This window comes from Pseudophryne corroboree, chromosome 6 (genome assembly GCF_028390025.1).
Source record: "Pseudophryne corroboree isolate aPseCor3 chromosome 6, aPseCor3.hap2, whole genome shotgun sequence".
NCBI lineage: Eukaryota > Metazoa > Chordata > Amphibia > Anura > Myobatrachidae > Pseudophryne > Pseudophryne corroboree.
Window position 1 is genome coordinate 148,450,112 of NC_086449.1, and position 16,673 is coordinate 148,466,784.

At 48.0% G+C, this 16,673-nt stretch overlaps 1 protein-coding gene across 1 annotated transcript in view; it reads right to left on the bottom strand.

Annotated features, from left to right (window-relative positions):
• The window catches only part of FER1L5 (fer-1 like family member 5), a 926,196-nt gene that overhangs the window by 70,044 nt on the left and 839,479 nt on the right, over positions 1-16,673 (bottom strand). Inside the window, exons 51-52 of the mRNA XM_063929941.1 lie at positions 5,958-6,057; positions 5,067-5,284 (exon numbers count right to left, since the gene is read on the bottom strand). Of these exons, the coding sequence (XP_063786011.1) occupies positions 5,067-5,284; positions 5,958-6,057 (318 nt within the window). The remainder of the gene's footprint in view (positions 1-5,066; positions 5,285-5,957; positions 6,058-16,673) is intronic.

Consider the following 16,673-nt stretch of genomic DNA (forward strand, 5'->3'; position numbering starts at 1 on the left):
GATAGTAACGTATTTTTATCGGTTGCTTTCCTATAGACCTGCGCAGATAGGTCAATTCCATGTTTCACTATACAAACGTCAAGATAGTTAACAGAAGTAGTACTATAAGATAGCGTAAATCTGATTTTGGTATCCAGACTATTCATAGTGTTTATGAACTCAGTAAGGACCTTCTCCCCACTAGTCCACACCATGAAGAGGTCATCGATATAACGAACATAAAAATGTTCGTTATATGCTCACCTTTTCATTTGGCTGGTTGTCCATGAGGAAGGTGCCTCTCTGAGCACCGAAACAGCTGTTGACCGACCAACCCTTTGTCGCTGGAGGCTTGTATCATTAGCTGCTATACATATGGTGAAGTCACGCAGTTTGCGTCCATGAGGTACCCCATGTTTTTGTTTTGATACCACCTTTTTTCATGCCTCTGGTGTTTTATACAGTTTTACACGTGTTTTGATAAAGGATTTGTTATGCATCAAATTGGAGGTGCTGGTTTCTTTTATTGAGACTATATATATATATATATATATATATATATATATATAATATATGAGGCGTAACTAGGGTAGGTCGAGCAGGGCATGTGCCTTGGGCGCTATGCAGACCTGACAGAGGGGGGCACCACTAGCGCAGTGTATGCTGCAAAAGTGTGATTTTTTAAAAAAAATACTGCCCTGAGAAGTGAGTGCCCTCCCTCCTGTTGCTGCTGTGTCCTCCAGTGCGCCCGCGGGAGCTGTTGCCGGCTGAAGACGAGTGTGCGTGCAGGGGCAGGTGGCGGGATGCCGGCTTCCTCTGGTGCCGGGTTAGGAGCAGACGGTTGGCAGCGCTGAGTTCCATTTGTGGCGGCGCCTTTCCCGGCTGGCCTCTGCCCTGGGCCAAGGTGGTCCTGGTGCTGCTAGAGGCCTGCTTCGGCCTGCCAAACTGGAGGTGATCACTGCCTTACTCAACCCCTGAGGTAGTGCCTGGGGGCCAGCGGGGCCCGGAGCCTCATCAACAGCCCAGGTCTGACTAATGTGTGTGCCTCATATACTGTTATGTATTGTGTATGTGTGTTTCATGTATGTATTATGTAATCTGTGTATGTGTGTTTCATGTATGTATTATGTACTCTGTGTTTGTGTGTTTCATGTATGTATTATGTACTCTGTGTTTGTGTGTTTCATGTATGTATTATGTACTCTGTGTATGTGTGTTTCATGTATGTATTATGTACTCTGTGTATGTGTGTTTCATGTATGTATTATGTACTCTGTGTATGTGTGTGTCATGTATGTATTATGTACTCTGTGTATGTGTCTGTCATGTATGTATTATGTACTCTGTGTGTGTCATTCATGTATTATGTACTCTGTGTTTGTGTGTGTCATGTATGTATCACATTCTGTGTGTCATATGTATTATGTACTGTGTGTATCATTTATGTATCACGTACTGTGTGTGTCATGTATGTATTATGTACTCTGTGTATGTGTGTCATATATGTACAGTATTATTTGCTGTGTGCGCATGTCATTTGTGTATCATGTACTGTGTGTCATTTATGTATCATGTACTGTGTGTCACGTATGTTTCATGGACTGTGCGTGTCATGTATGTATCTTGTATAGGGTGCTGTTTTCCGTACTGTGGGGGTAATTCAGAGTTGATAGTACATGTGCTAAATTTAGCAAATCTACGATCAGTTACTCAGACATGCAGGGTGACGCCCAACACAGGGCTAGTCCGCCTCGCATGTCTGCCCCCCCCCCCGCACAGGTACAAAAGCATCGCACAGCAGATGCTTTTGTACCTGATGAGTAGCTCCCTGCCAGCGCAGCTCCTGCGCGCTGGCAGGCCACTACTCACCGCAACCCGGGATGCAGTGGATGCATGTGATGTCACACAGCCACCGTGACCCGCCCCCACAACAGTCCGGACATGCCTCCGTTGTCCGGCCCGCCGACGCCATTCTAATGACACTGGCTCGCCACCTCCTGCCCGCGATGCTGATAGCATCTCACCATGCTCACGGGGTGCGCGTGCGCACTCCACAAAGTAATTCAGACTGCGATCGCTGCAGCGATGCTGTCTGAATTACCCCCTGTACACTGTAGATCTGTAATAGTGTCCTATGGGGGCTATTAGTGTGTATAATACACCTGTTACTGTACCGTATATCACACACACACAGATGTAACACAGCGCCACATACATATACTGACACCTATACTTACACCAGCATACCCTCGCTGACACCTATATGTACACACCTACTCATACACCGACATACACACGCTAACACACTGACATTCACATGCTGACGCTTATACATAAACCGATATACACACACTGACACTTATACATACACCGATATACACACACTGACACTAATACATACACCGAAATACACACACTGACATACACACGCTTACACTTCTACGTACACCGACATACACATGCTGACACACTGACAGTTATACATACACCGATATACACGCGCTGACACACTGACATACACACACTGACAGTTATACATACACACTGACACTTATACATACACCGAAATACACACACTGACATACACACGCTTACACTTCTACGTACACCGACATACACATGCTGACACACTGACAGTTATACATACACCGATATACACGCGCTGACACACTGACATACACACACTGACAGTTATACATACACACTGACACTTATACATACACAGAAATACACACACTGACATACACACGCTTACACTTCTACGTACACCGACATACACATGCTGACACACTGACAGTTATACATACACCGATATACACGCGCTGACACACTGACATACACACACTGACAGTTATACATACACACTGACACTTATACATACACCGAAATACACACACTGACATACACACGCTTACACTTCTACGTACACCGACATACACATGCTGACACACTGACAGTTATACATACACCGATATACACGCGCTGACACACTGACATACACACACTGACAGTTATACATACACACTGACACTTATACATACACAGAAATACACACACTGACATACACACGCTTACACTTCTACGTACACCGACATACACATGCTGACACACTGACAGTTATACATACACCGATATACACGCGCTGACACACTGACATACACACACTGACAGTTATACATACACACTGACACTTATACATACACAGAAATACACACACTGACATACATACGCTTACAATTATACATACACCGACAAACACATGCTGACACACTGACACACACGCTGACAGTTATGCATACATCAATATACACATGCTGACACACGACATACACACGCGGACACACCGACATACACACGCTGACACTTATACATACACCGATACACAAATGCTGAGACACTGACATTCGCATGCTGACAGCTGTACATACACACCTATTTATACACTGACATGCACATGCTGACACCTATTAATATGCTGACACCTATACATACATTGACATACATGCTAACATCTATACGTACACAGACATACACAAACCTACATCTATACATACATTGACATACACACCTTGACACCTGTATACAGTGCTGCAAGTATGGCGGTACTGCGTATATGTAAGAAAACGATAGCCAGTACGCAGTACTGCCGACCGTCCACCTGTACTTGCAGCTGCTGCTGTGTGTGTGTGTCAGGAGAGGAAAGCGCAGCGCGCACCTCTCCTGCCCCTTAGTGCTCAGTCTGGCGGCGGCGTGTGTGTCAGTTGTCAGGGGAGGAAAGCGCAGTGCGCGCCTCTCCTGCCCCTCATTGCTATGTCTGGCAGCGGCGGCGTGTAGGATCTCAAACCAACCGCCAGTTTGTGAGCCAAGCAGAGCTCGCAGACCGGCAGTGGTGGCTCCTGATTGGCTGCCGGTCTGCGAGCTCTGATTGGCTCACAAACTGGCGCCTGGTTTGAGATCCTACCTGCCGCCGGACTGAGCACTGAGGGGCAGGAGAGGTGCACGCTGTGCTCTCCTTCCCTGACACACACACAGCCGCAGCCAGAGCAGCAACGGGGAGCAGCACTGTCGGGTGGGGAGCATGTGTGTGTACCTGGCACTGTGGGGGGCATGTCTGGCACTGTGGGGACATGTGTGTACCTGGCACTGTGGGGACATATCATGTACCATGGGGGCATATATGTATTTGACACCGTGGGGGCATCTGGCACTGTTGGAGGCATATGTGTATCTGGCACTGCACTATTGGGGGCATATGTGTATCTGGCACTATTGGGGGCATATGCGTATCTGGAACTGCAATATTGGCGTCATATACGTATCACGCCACATTTTTCATTGCCCACGCCCCGTGTGGCATGTGGCCACAACCATTTTTTGGCAGGCGCACACAGTACCATTAAAGCATCTTATCTACTTGCACCACTGCCTGTATATGTAGTAACAATTATTTGTGCGTGAAATGGTGATGTGGCAGAGAGATGCAGAGGGGGGAGATGGTGTACTGAGAGACAACGCAGGGAGGAGATGATGATGTGATTGAGAGACACGAGGGAGTTGATAGTGTGGCTGAGAGACGCAGGGGGCAGGATGTGAGTATGGTTGAACCGCTGTTGTATGATGCTGACCTTGTTAATATTCCTACACAACCAGACATCTTCTGGATGATGTCATCTCCTACATGAATAGTGAATACCCACTGAAGACGCCATCTGCCTAAGAGGATGCATTTCTTCAGAGGGTCCACATTGTGAGAAGCCATCATATAGGTAAGGTGCATGTGGAATTGAAAAGAATGTGTGTGATGTGAAACAGGTGGCGTGTGATGTTGACACACTCCATTTCCAGTGGCCAAGCCCCTTCTTTTTTTTCATAATGTACTATGTGGGTCTCTGTGTGTGTGTGTGTGGGGGGGGGGGGGGGGGCGTTATTAATCTTGCCCTGGGCTCCAAAAGCCCTAGTTACGCCTCTGTATGTATGTTTATATATATATATATATATATATATATATATATTAGATAAGCAATATTCATGTCAAGCAAAGGAAATCTGTTCTACAAAACTCAGTTTTACAGCTATTTCTGTCATACCGAAAGCTTGGGTTTGCTGTTGTTCTGTGGCACACAAGGCCACCAGCCTCTTAAAGATTTCTGCTTGAAGAGAGAAAAGAAGCAGGGGCTGGACACCTTCGGAATGAGATAACGGAGAAAGCCCCGTCGTGTCTCCAACCCTTTCATTGTATTCAGAGTACAGTTCTCAGGGAAGAGAGCAGGGCGGGGGACATGGGTCAGGTTAAGCTCTAGCACACCTTTGGAGAAAAAGAGAATCTATTTAGAAACCTAAATTACAAAGAAGGGCGTAGCTACCATAGGTGCAGACAGTGCAGCTGCTATGGGGCCCAGAGCTGAGAGGGGCCACCTTCCCTGTCAAAGTTACATGTGTTATATACATTTTTCTCCATTGGGTGGTACGTAGGGGTTCTTTCAAACTTTTTCCTTGGGCCCTGCAATATATCTAGGCATGCCCCGTAGACCTGCTCATTGTAGTGTGGTATAAAATGAACTGGAGGGCATTTTAATCTTATATAATATGAACCGGGGCACTGTAATGAGGCACAATATGAACGCGGAGCACTATATATCATAATGTGAATTGCGGGTACTATGCGGCATAATATGTACTGGCAGCTCTGAAATGTGACATAGGGTGAACTTAAGCACTACTATGATTCATAAAAGAAACTAGGGCACTACTATGGGTCATAACATTAAATAAGGCTCTACTATGGTTCAGAAAATTAACTAGGGCACTATTATAGGGCATAAAATTAACAACTGCTGCAGAGAAGTGTCTCTCTAGAAATATTGAGATGGGGGCCCCTTCAAAATGTTGCTATGGGGCCCACAAAGTTCTGGCTATGCCCCTGATTACAATTTTGGTAACACCCCCCTGCCGCTTTCTGCTTTTGCATCACAAGTTACCCAAGAAGTCATCAGCTGACAACTTGTCATTGTCCCAGATTTGGATGATTAGTTTTGGTGGTAGGTACATAGCATTCTTGTCCAAGCTCCAGAGGTGATCCTGGAATGATAGGCACAGGAATAAAGGATTTAATTAGATCTGGTTTGTGTCCATACTCAGACATCATGGGGCTGCTTGCAGAGCTGAACATGTTTGCATGGGTCCGGTGTCTAGGTCGACAAGACTTAGGTCGACAATAAGTAGGTCAACATGGTTTATATGTCGACAGGGACTCTAGGTCGACATGACAAAAGGTCGACATGAGTTTAAATTATTTTTTTTTTAACTTTTTCATACTTTACAATCCACGTGGACTACAATTGGGAATGGTAACCTGTGCCGAGCACAGTGAGGCACCTTGCCCGAAGTCGCTCGCCATGCGAGGGGATACGGTGCACTAATTGGGGTTCCCCGTCACTCTATGAAGAAAACAACACCCAAAAAAATGTAAAAAAACCTCATGTCGACCTTTTTTCATGTCGACCTAGAGTCCCTGTCGACCTAAAAACCATGTCGACCTACTTGCAGTCGACCAATAGTGGTCGACCTACACACTGTCGACCTGAATCTATTCTATCTAACACTGCACACCCGCTTGCATAGCATATATTGTGTCACTTTGCACTGCACAGTCTGGGAAAATAAGCACATACAGCTCCCTGAATGCAAAGTCACACACATACTGGGGTAAATTTACTAAGATTCGTATTTTCCCGTTTCAGGTCAAAGTTCAATCACGAATGACATCGAAAGTGTATAACTACAACTTTTTGAATTTATTACGACTAATTTACTAAGCTGTCGTATTCGGGTTTTTCTTTTGTTCCGATGTCGATGTCATTCGTGTTTTTTTTTTATTTTTTACGGCAGTGATTAGCAAAACACTGCCGACTTTTTAAAAATGAATCTCGGCCGGATCTGTGTGATCCGTGCTGGGGTTCATTTTGTTTTTTGTTTTTAAATTAAACAGTGTAAAATCTTAAAAAAAATTGCGTGGGGTCCCCCCTCCTAAGCATAACCAGCCTCGGGCTCTTTGAGCCGATCCTGGTTGCAGAAATATGGGGGGAAAAATGCCAGGGGTTCCCCCATATTTAAGCAACCAGCATCGGGCTCTGCGCCTGGTCCTGGTTCCAAAAATACGAGGGACAAAAAGAGTAGGGGTCCCCCGTATTTTTAAAACCAGCACCGGGCTCCACTAGCTGGACAGATAATGCCACAGCCGGGGGTCACTTTTATATAGTGCCCTGCGGCCGTGGCATCAAAAATCCAACTAGTCACCCCTGGCCGGGGTACCCTGGGGGAGTGGGGACCCCTTCAATCAAGGGGTCCCCCCCCCAGCCACCCAAGGGCCAGGGGTGAAGCCCGAGGCTGTCCCCCCCCATCCAATTGGCTGCGGATGGGGGGCTGATAGCCTTTTTTGAAAATAAAAAGATATTGTTTTTAGTAGCAGTACTACAAGGCCCAGCAAGCCTCCCCCGCATGCTGGTACTTGGAGAACCACAAGTACCAGCATGCGGCGGAAAAACGGGCCCGCTGGTACCTGTAGTACTATTACTAAAAAAATACCCAAAAAAAGACAAGACACACACACCTTGAAAGTAAAGATTTATTACATACATGCACACAAACATACATACATACTTACCTTATGTTCACACGCAGGTCGGTCCTCTTCTCCAGTAGAATCCAAGGGGTACCTGTTGAATAAATTCTACTCACCAGATCCAGGGTCCCAGGGTCCTCGGGGCAACCATTTGTAATCCAGGTACTTGAATAAAATAACAAAATGGATACCCGAGCCACGAACTGAAAGGGGCCCCATGTTTTCACATGGGACTCCTTTCCCCGAATGCCAGAAACCCACTCTGACTTCTGTCTAAGTGGGTTTCTTCAGCCAATCAGGGAGCACCACGTTGTAGCACTCTCCTGATCGGCTGTGTGCTCCTGTACTGAGTGACAGGCGGCACACGGCAGTGTTACAATGTAGCGCCTATGCGCTCCATTGTAACCAATGGTGGGAACTTTCTGCTCAGCGGTGACGTCACTTTAGGTCAACCGCAGGGCAGAAAGTTCCCACCATTGGTTACAATGGAGCGCATAGGCGCTACATTGTAACACTGCCGTGTGCCGCCTGTCACTCAGTACAGGAGCACACAGCCGATCAGGAGAGTGCTACAACGTGGCGCTCCCTGATTGGCTGAAGAAACCCACTTAGACAGAAGTCAGAGTGGGTTTCTGGCATTCGGGGAAAGGAGTCCCATGTGAAAACATGGGGCCCCTTTCAGTTCGTGGCTCGGGTATCCGTTTTGTTATTTTATTCAAGTACCTGGATTACAAATGGTTGCCCCGAGGACCCTGGATCTGGTGAGTAGAATGTATTCAACAGGTACCCCTTGGATTCTACTGGAGAAGAGGACCGACCCTCGTGTGAACATAAGGTAAGTATGTATGTATGTTTGTGTGGATGGATGTAATAAAACTTTACTTTCAAGGTGTGTGTGTCTTGTCTTTTTTTGGGTATTTTTTTAGTAGTAGTACTACAGGTACCAGCGGGCCCGTTTTTCCGCCGCATGCTGGTACTTGTGGTTCTCCAAGTACCAGCATGCGGGGGAGGCTTGCTGGGCCTTGTAGTACTGCTACTAAAAACAATATCTTGTCATTTTCACAAAAGGCTATCAGCCCCCCATCCGCAGCCAATTGGATGGGGGGGACAGCCTCGGGCTTCACCCCTGGCCCTTGGGTGGCTGGGGGGGGGACCCCTTGATTGAAGGGGTCCCCACTCCCCCAGGGTACCCCGGCCAGGGGTGACTAGTTGGATATTTGATGCCACGGCCGCAGGGCACTATATAAAAGTGACCCCCGGCTGTGGCATTATCTGTCCAGCTAGTGGAGCCCGGTGCTGGTTTTAAAAATACGGGGGACCCCTACTCTTTTTGTCCCCCGTATTTTTGGAACCAGGACCAGTCGCAGAGCCCGATGCTGGTTGCTTAAATATGGGGGAACCCCTGTCAATTTTTCCCCCATATTTCTGCAACCAGGATCGGCTCAAAGAGCCCGAGGCTGGTTATGCTTAGGAGGGGGGACCCCACGCAATTTTTTTTAAGAAAATAACCACTTTCCCACCCCTTCCCACTGATATACATGCACGGATCTCATGGATCCGTGCATGCCTATCCAATCACGGATAAAAAAAGCAGGTCTGTTTTTTTTAAGCACTTTTTTACGAGTTGTAATTTTTCACGGCAGTATTTTGTTTTTTTTGGCTTTGCACTTCTTAGTAAATGACCGAGATTCATACTTAAACAGCCGCGTTTTGACCGATGGTGTATTCATTCGTGATTTTTTCCTAGGACTTCCAAATATTACGAATGCCCTCATCACTGCCGTGATTTGAGTTTAGTAAATTACCGAGATGACACTTTGATGAAAAAACGGCATCTCGGTCAAAATCGGGACCTTAGTAAATTTACCCCACTGACTGCATTTCCACCTACACATGGGAGAACCGGAATGTAGCTGGAAAAATATTGGCTCGCATAGGCAGAGATGAGTAAGGGCCAGTACATAAGAGGAAATTCCCACCGTTAGGAGTGTATCTATTGTACCTGATATAGGCCCGGTGCAAGTATATGGTGATGATGACCACTAGTTGTAAACAAGGCAAATGTGTTGCAGGTGCAGAGTGGTGCACATCTCGAGATGTGTGCAGCGCTGTATATGTACGGTAATAAGCTAATTTGTTGGGTACATTTACTTTGAACAGTAGAACCATACTTGCCTACTTTTGAAAAAGCATTTCAGGGAGATTGTGAAATTAACACCTATAAGCGGGGACGTGTACTGCTGCATGGGAGAGGCGTGTCATGAAAACGACTTGCACCAAAACGTAAATGAGCCCCAAAGTTAGTATACTGTATATACATATACTGTAAGTGGCCATGAGAAACCTTATTTAAAATGAATGTAGCCATAGGGATCATTGTGCCTTATAACCAATGCAGGGAAATGGCGCTGATGATCCCATTGGAATGTATATATCTCTAATTTATCTTTTCCCCAAGAATGTAACAGCTATATAATGGGGGTATGGTAATATCAGGGAGATTGCTGGACTATTCAGGGAGTCAGGGAGATTGCTGCTATTTCAGGGAGTCTCCTGCAGAATGAGGGAGGGTAGGCAAGTCTGAGTAGAACCCATACTTGCCTACCCTGCGGGAATGGCCGGGAGGCTCCCGAAAATCGGGTGACCCTCCCGGCCCCCCGGAAGAGCAGGCAAGTCTCCCGATTACAGGGGTCCCCCCCTGCCCGGCTGCCCACTTAGCGAGGGAAGTGGGCGGTCCGGGCAGGCAATGACGCGATTCTTGTTGAATCGCGTCATGCAAGCCACGCCCCCCACTGTATAATGCCGGTAATTGCGGCATTACACAGTGGGGGCGTGGCTTGCATGACGCGATCCAGCAGCCACGCCCCCGCCCCTCCTCTGGCCCGCCCCGTGCCGCCTCCGGCCCACCCCCGTGCCGCCTCCAGCCCGCCCCCCTCCTCACATCAGCTCACTGCCCGCCCCCCTGCTGAGCCGACTGGCTGCTCTCTCCCGGAGAGAGCAGCCCAAAAGTCGGCAACTATGGTAGAACCCATACTTCTAACTACATCAACCCCCCAATGTTTTACAGGGTAAATGAGTAACATATAATATAGAAGTATTATGATATGGGGCTATGTTTAATAGCCTGCGAGAAGCAGGAAGTGCGGGACTTTGTGAGAGTCTGGATGGATTTTTAAAGCAACAATTATTTATACGGCATAACCAACTTGGCCGGGAGGCTCTCGAAAATCGGGTGATCCTCCCGGCCCCCCGGGAGAGCAGACAAGTCTTCCGATTTTTCTGTTCCCCCCTGCCGGACCGCCCACTTTGAGAGTAAAGTGAGCGGTCCGGACAGTCGATGACTCATCATAGTCACGCCCCCTGCTGTATACAGAGCGGGGTGTGTGGCTTAAATGATGTGCCGATGTAACCCCGCCCTCATACCGCCCCCGCCCTGCCTTCACCACGCCCTGATCCACCTCCACTACGCCCCCTCTTCTCGTCATTGTCCTGCCCCGCCCCTCTGCTTAACCGACCTGTGGCTGCTCTCTCACAGAGAGAGATGCCAGGAAGTAGGTAAGCATGCGCAGGCTATTACATAATTTAGCCTGTGGTGTTATGCAGGAGAACAGGAGTAAATGGAGGTACACACAGAGAGATCCGTGCTTAAATTCTAAGCAATCTGACTAAATTGCTTAGAAGTTAAGCACGGATCTCTCCGTGTGTATGCCCACAGCGATAGCAATGCGCTGTTATGCACACCAGTGCCTGCAGGAAAGTACTAGTGTCAGAACTGTTATGCACTCCAGTGTCTGCAGGAATGTACTGGTGTTTGAACTGTTATGCAAAACAAATGGACTCACAGACAAACTGGGGAATATGACATAACGTACACAGAAGGTGATAGGGTAACAAAATACACACAAAGTGAACAGAGAAGCCCAGAGGCTAAGGAACTGGGTATCTCCCTTGTATTAGAACTGCTCAGATGTAAAAAGCAAGATGTTGTGTTTTAATACGTAGAGAACCCGAAATGCTGTTGCTAAGGGCAACAGCAAAACCCTAAAGGGTTACCAACGGGTGTGGCAGTAAACTCCTTGGTCAGAGATGGAATGATAGACACAAGGAGAGCCTCCACAATCCTGATTCTCACTTGCAGTGCACAGGTTTAAGCTTACTGCCACTAAACTGACCCCTGACACCTAGCACAGTGAGACAGGATTAGACAGGCAAGTGTTAGAATACAGCCGCAAACTTGCTAAGTTCACAGAGTAATAACAGAACCCCAGCAAGCTAAACGACTGACTCCAGTCTTACTGCTAGGTCTGGATTGGCAGAGTGTAATACCAAATCCCCAGGCCTATTTGCAGTAAGCAACAAACAAATACAAAGCTACACAGTACTGGCTAACTTTCATGAACTGACTAACCAACAGAGATTCAGCAGCATCTGCTTACCCTGAAAAGAGGCCTTATAAAGCAGGTGCTGTCCACGCCCCACTCAGACCTCACAGACTGTGAGCACAAAAACCAGCACCGGATCCCCTGCCGTGCACAGAGCCTATAACCACTGCACAGCAAAAGACCCGAACCGGAGTATCAGCTGCGCTCAGGTTACTCCACTAGCACTTGTCTCCCGGTTGCCATGACGACGTGGCAGCACAGGGCAGGAGACCCTAACAGTACCCCCCCTCTGACGAGGGGTCAAAGAACCCCTACCACCGGGTTTATCGGGGAACTGCGAGAAGAAAGAGCGTATCAGTCTGGGGGCATGAAGATCACAACTGCGCACCCACGACCGCTCCTCCGGGCCATACCCCTTCCAGTGCACCAAAAATGACAGCCGACCCCGAACCACCTTGGAGTCAAGAATCCTTTCAACAACAAACTCCCTCTGGCCATGTATCAGAAGAGGGGAAGGTCTTCCACTGGAAGAAGGATTACTAATCGCCCGTTTTAAAAGGGAACAATGAAATGTTTTATTGATACCCAAAGAACGGGGCAGATCTAACTGAAATGCCACCGGATTGATAACCCTGGTGATCTTATAAGGGCCGATGAACCGGGGCCCTAACTTATGAGATGGCTGTCTCAACTTCAAATTCTTGGTAGACAACCAGACGAAGTCTCCTAATTTGAAGCTGCAGGGTCTTTTCCGCTTATCAAAAACCCTTTTGGTCACTAATGACACAGACACAAGGGCTTTCTTCACTTTCCGCCAAATACCTCTAAGGACCGAAACCACAGAGGAACCACCAGGCGTGGAGTCCAGGGGGTCAAAAGAATTGGCCTTAGGATGATGCCCATACACACAAAGGAAGGGAGAGATCCCTGTAGCAGAGTGAGCCGCGTTGTTATAGGCAAACTCCGCCATGGACAGATGAGCAACCCAGTCAGTCTGACACTTGGAGACATAACACCTGAGGAACTGCTCCAAGGACTGGTTCACCCTTTCAGTCTGCCCATTAGACTGCGGATGGTAGCCTGACGACAAGCTGACAGAAATCTGGAGATCGGAACAAAATGCCCTCCAGAATTTGGCCACAAACTGGGATCCGCGGTCAGAGACCACATCAAGTGGCAACCCGTGGAGACGCACAACATGCAGCATAAATAATTCAGACAGGCGTCTGGCTGATGGCAGCCCAACCAGTGGAACGAAGTGCGCCATCTTCGAAAACCTGTCAACGACAACCCAGATGGCTGTCATCCCCGAGGATTTGGGCAAGTCCACCACAAAATCCATTGAAATGTGGGTCCATAGCTTAGATGGGATAGAGAGTGGATGTAATGGGCCAACAGGAACCCCTCTAGGAGTCTTATTTCGGGCACAGATGTCACATGCCCGAACCCACTGATCCACATCCTTAGCCACCGAGGGCCACCACACCGCCCTAGATAGCAACTCCCGAGTTCTGGCAATACCCGGGTGACCTGCCGACTTCTTGGCATGGAATTCCAGGAACACTCGCTGTCTTAACCTAGGAGGCACAAACAAAAGACCTACCGGAAGGTCTGGAGGAGCCTGCTCCTGTGCTCTAAGGACTAATGATAAGAGGTCCTGGGTAATGCCCACTTTAATACATGATGGGGAAACAATGGGCAACGGCTCCTCGGTGGTCTCCTGGATTGGAGCAAAGCTCCGCGAGAGCGCATCAGCCTTGATGTTTTTTGACCCAGGGCGATATGTTATCAAAAAATTAAAGCGAGCAAAAAACAAAGCCCATCGTGCCTGCCTGGCATTGAGACGCTTCGCTGACTCTAAATATGCCAGATTCTTATGGTCAGTGAGAATTGAGACCACAAACTTAGCCCCCTCAAGCCAGTGTCTCCACTCCTCGAGTGCATCCTTAATAGCCAACAATTCCCGGTTACCCACGTCATAATTCATCTCGGCAGGCGAAAATTTACGGGAAAAGTAAGCACAGGGATGAAGGCGATTATCAGACACTCCCATCTGAGAAAGCACTGCCCCAATACCCATCTCAGAGGCATCCACCTCCACCACAAAAGGACGCTCTGGATCTGGGTGTCGCAGCACCTTGGCCGAAACAAATGCCCTTTTGAGACGGGCAAAAGCCGCTTTAGCCTCACAAGACCAGTGAGCAACATCCGCCCCTTTCTTAGTGAGTGCCACCAAGGGCGCCACTATAGACGAAAATCCAGCGATAAATCGTCTATAAAAATTCGCAAAGCCCAGGAAACGCTGAAGCGCCTTCAAACTAGTGGGCTGCACCCAATCCAGGACTGCCTGTACCTTGGAACCCTCCATTTGGAAACCTTCTGGGGAGATAATATATCCTAGAAATGCGATTTGCTGAACTTCAAATTCGCACTTCTCCAGCTTCGCCCCAAGCCGGTGGTCTCTGAGTTTCTGGAGGACTAAGCGTACATGCTTCCGATGTTCCTCCAGGGAATGGGAGAAGATTAGGATGTCATCTAAGTATACAACTAAGAATCTATCCAAATATTCCCTGAGCACATCATTCATGAAATCCTGGAAGACTGCCGGGGCATTACAGAGCCCAAAAGGCATCACCAAATATTCATAATGCCCTGAGTGGGTATTAAAGGCAGTCTTCCATTCATCCCCCTCTCTTATTCGGATTAGATTGTACGCACCGCGTAGGTCAATCTTAGAAAAAATGGTGGCAGTACGAAGCTGGTCAAACAAGACCGAAATGAGAGGCAGTGGGTATGAGTTTTTAATCGTGATACGGTTCAATTCCCTGAAGTCGATGCAGGGTCGCAACGAACCGTCCTTTTTACCCACGAAGAAGAACCCCGACCCAACTGGAGACTGTGAAGGTCTGATAAATCCCTTAGCCAAGTTCTCCTGAATGTACTCTGCCATAGCCTGAGTCTCAGGACGTGACAGGGAGTACAACCTGCTCTTGGGAAGCTTAGCATTTGGCAACAAATCAATGGCACAGTCATAGGGGCGATGGGGAGGTAGTACCTCTGCAACTTTTTTGGAGAACACGTCCGCAAAATCTGCATAACACCCTGGCAATCCTGGCAAACTTAGCTGCGAGAGCCTGACTGGAAGGCTCAAGCAACTCCTGAAACAATCAGTACCCCAACTAAGAATCTCCCCAGAGACCCAGTCAAATTGAGGATTGTGGGCCCTTAACCAGGGTAACCCCAACACCAATGGGGCAAAAGTACAGACAGTCACATAAAAGGACAATTTTTCAGAGTGTGTGGCTCCAATAAACAAAGAAATCTGGCTAGTGCAAGAGGTAATTTTACCTTGGGATAATGGTTCCCCGTTTAACCCACAAATCTCAATTTCCGATGCCAAGGGTACTAAGGGAACAGAGTGTTTTAGGGCGAATTGGCGGTCCATAAAAACCCCGTCGGCCCCACTGTCCACAAAGGCCTCAGTCTTGACAGTTTGACCGAGGATCTTCAAGGTCACCGGAATGATAAAAGTCTTCTTGGGAAATTCTGACTTCTGGCCTGACAGGATATTTCCCATCACCCTCAGGCCCTGAAGTTTTCCGGCTTTTCTGGGCATGATACTACCACATGACCTTTATTCCCACAGTACAAACACAACCCCTGCTGTCTCCTCCGCGTCTTCTCACGCGAGGAGAGGCGGGTAGCCCCAATCTGCATAGGCTCCTCAGAAAATTCCTCAGAGTCTGAGGTTCCCTTGGGAAGGAAGGAAATCTCAGTCTCCCTTTCAAGCCTACGCTCTCTCAGCCGTCTATCCACCCGGATGGATAACTGCATGAGCTGATCCAAGCTATCAGGCAAGGGATATTGTACCAGTTGGTCCTTTATCTGGTTAGAAAGACCTCTTCGGTACTGGTGTCTCAGGGCTGGGTCATTCCACTGGGTATCATGGGCCAACCTCCGAAACTCCGTACAGTAAACCTCAACTGGCTTTCGCCCTTGCTTAAGGATCGAAATCTGAGCCTCGGCTGAGGCCGTCTTGTCAGGGTCATCATACAACATGCCCAGTGCCGTAAAAAAAGCATCAACACTTTTAAGCGACGGACAGTCAGGCTGCAACCCATATGCCCAGACCTGTGGGTCTCCTTGTAGCAAGGAAATCACTATGCCCACCCGCTGAATCTCCGACCCAGAAGACTGAGGCCTAAGCCGGAAGTATAGCTTGCAGCTCTCCTTGAAACAAAAGAACTGCGAGCGATCTCCAGAAAAACGATCCGGGAGATTTACTTTCGGCTCCTTAACCCCTGCAGGTGCTGCTGCTGCGGGAGCTCCGCCAGCAGCCTGGGAGGTGTGCATTTTAATGGACAAATCATTAAATTGCCGAGTCAGGACCTGCACCTGATCGACCACCTGTTGCAACGTATTTTGAGGGGTATGCTCCATATTCCCACAAAATTTCAACAGGAGTATTAGGCTGCTGAATATGTTATGCACACCAGTGCCTGCAGGAAAGTACTAGTGTCAGAACTGTTATGCACTCCAGTGTCTGCAGGAATGTACTGGTGTTTGAACTGTTATGCAAAACAAATGGACTCACAGACAAACTGGGGAATATGACATAACGTACACAGAAGGTGATAGGGTAACAAAATACACACAAAGTGAACAGAGAAGCCCAGAGGCTAAGGAACTGG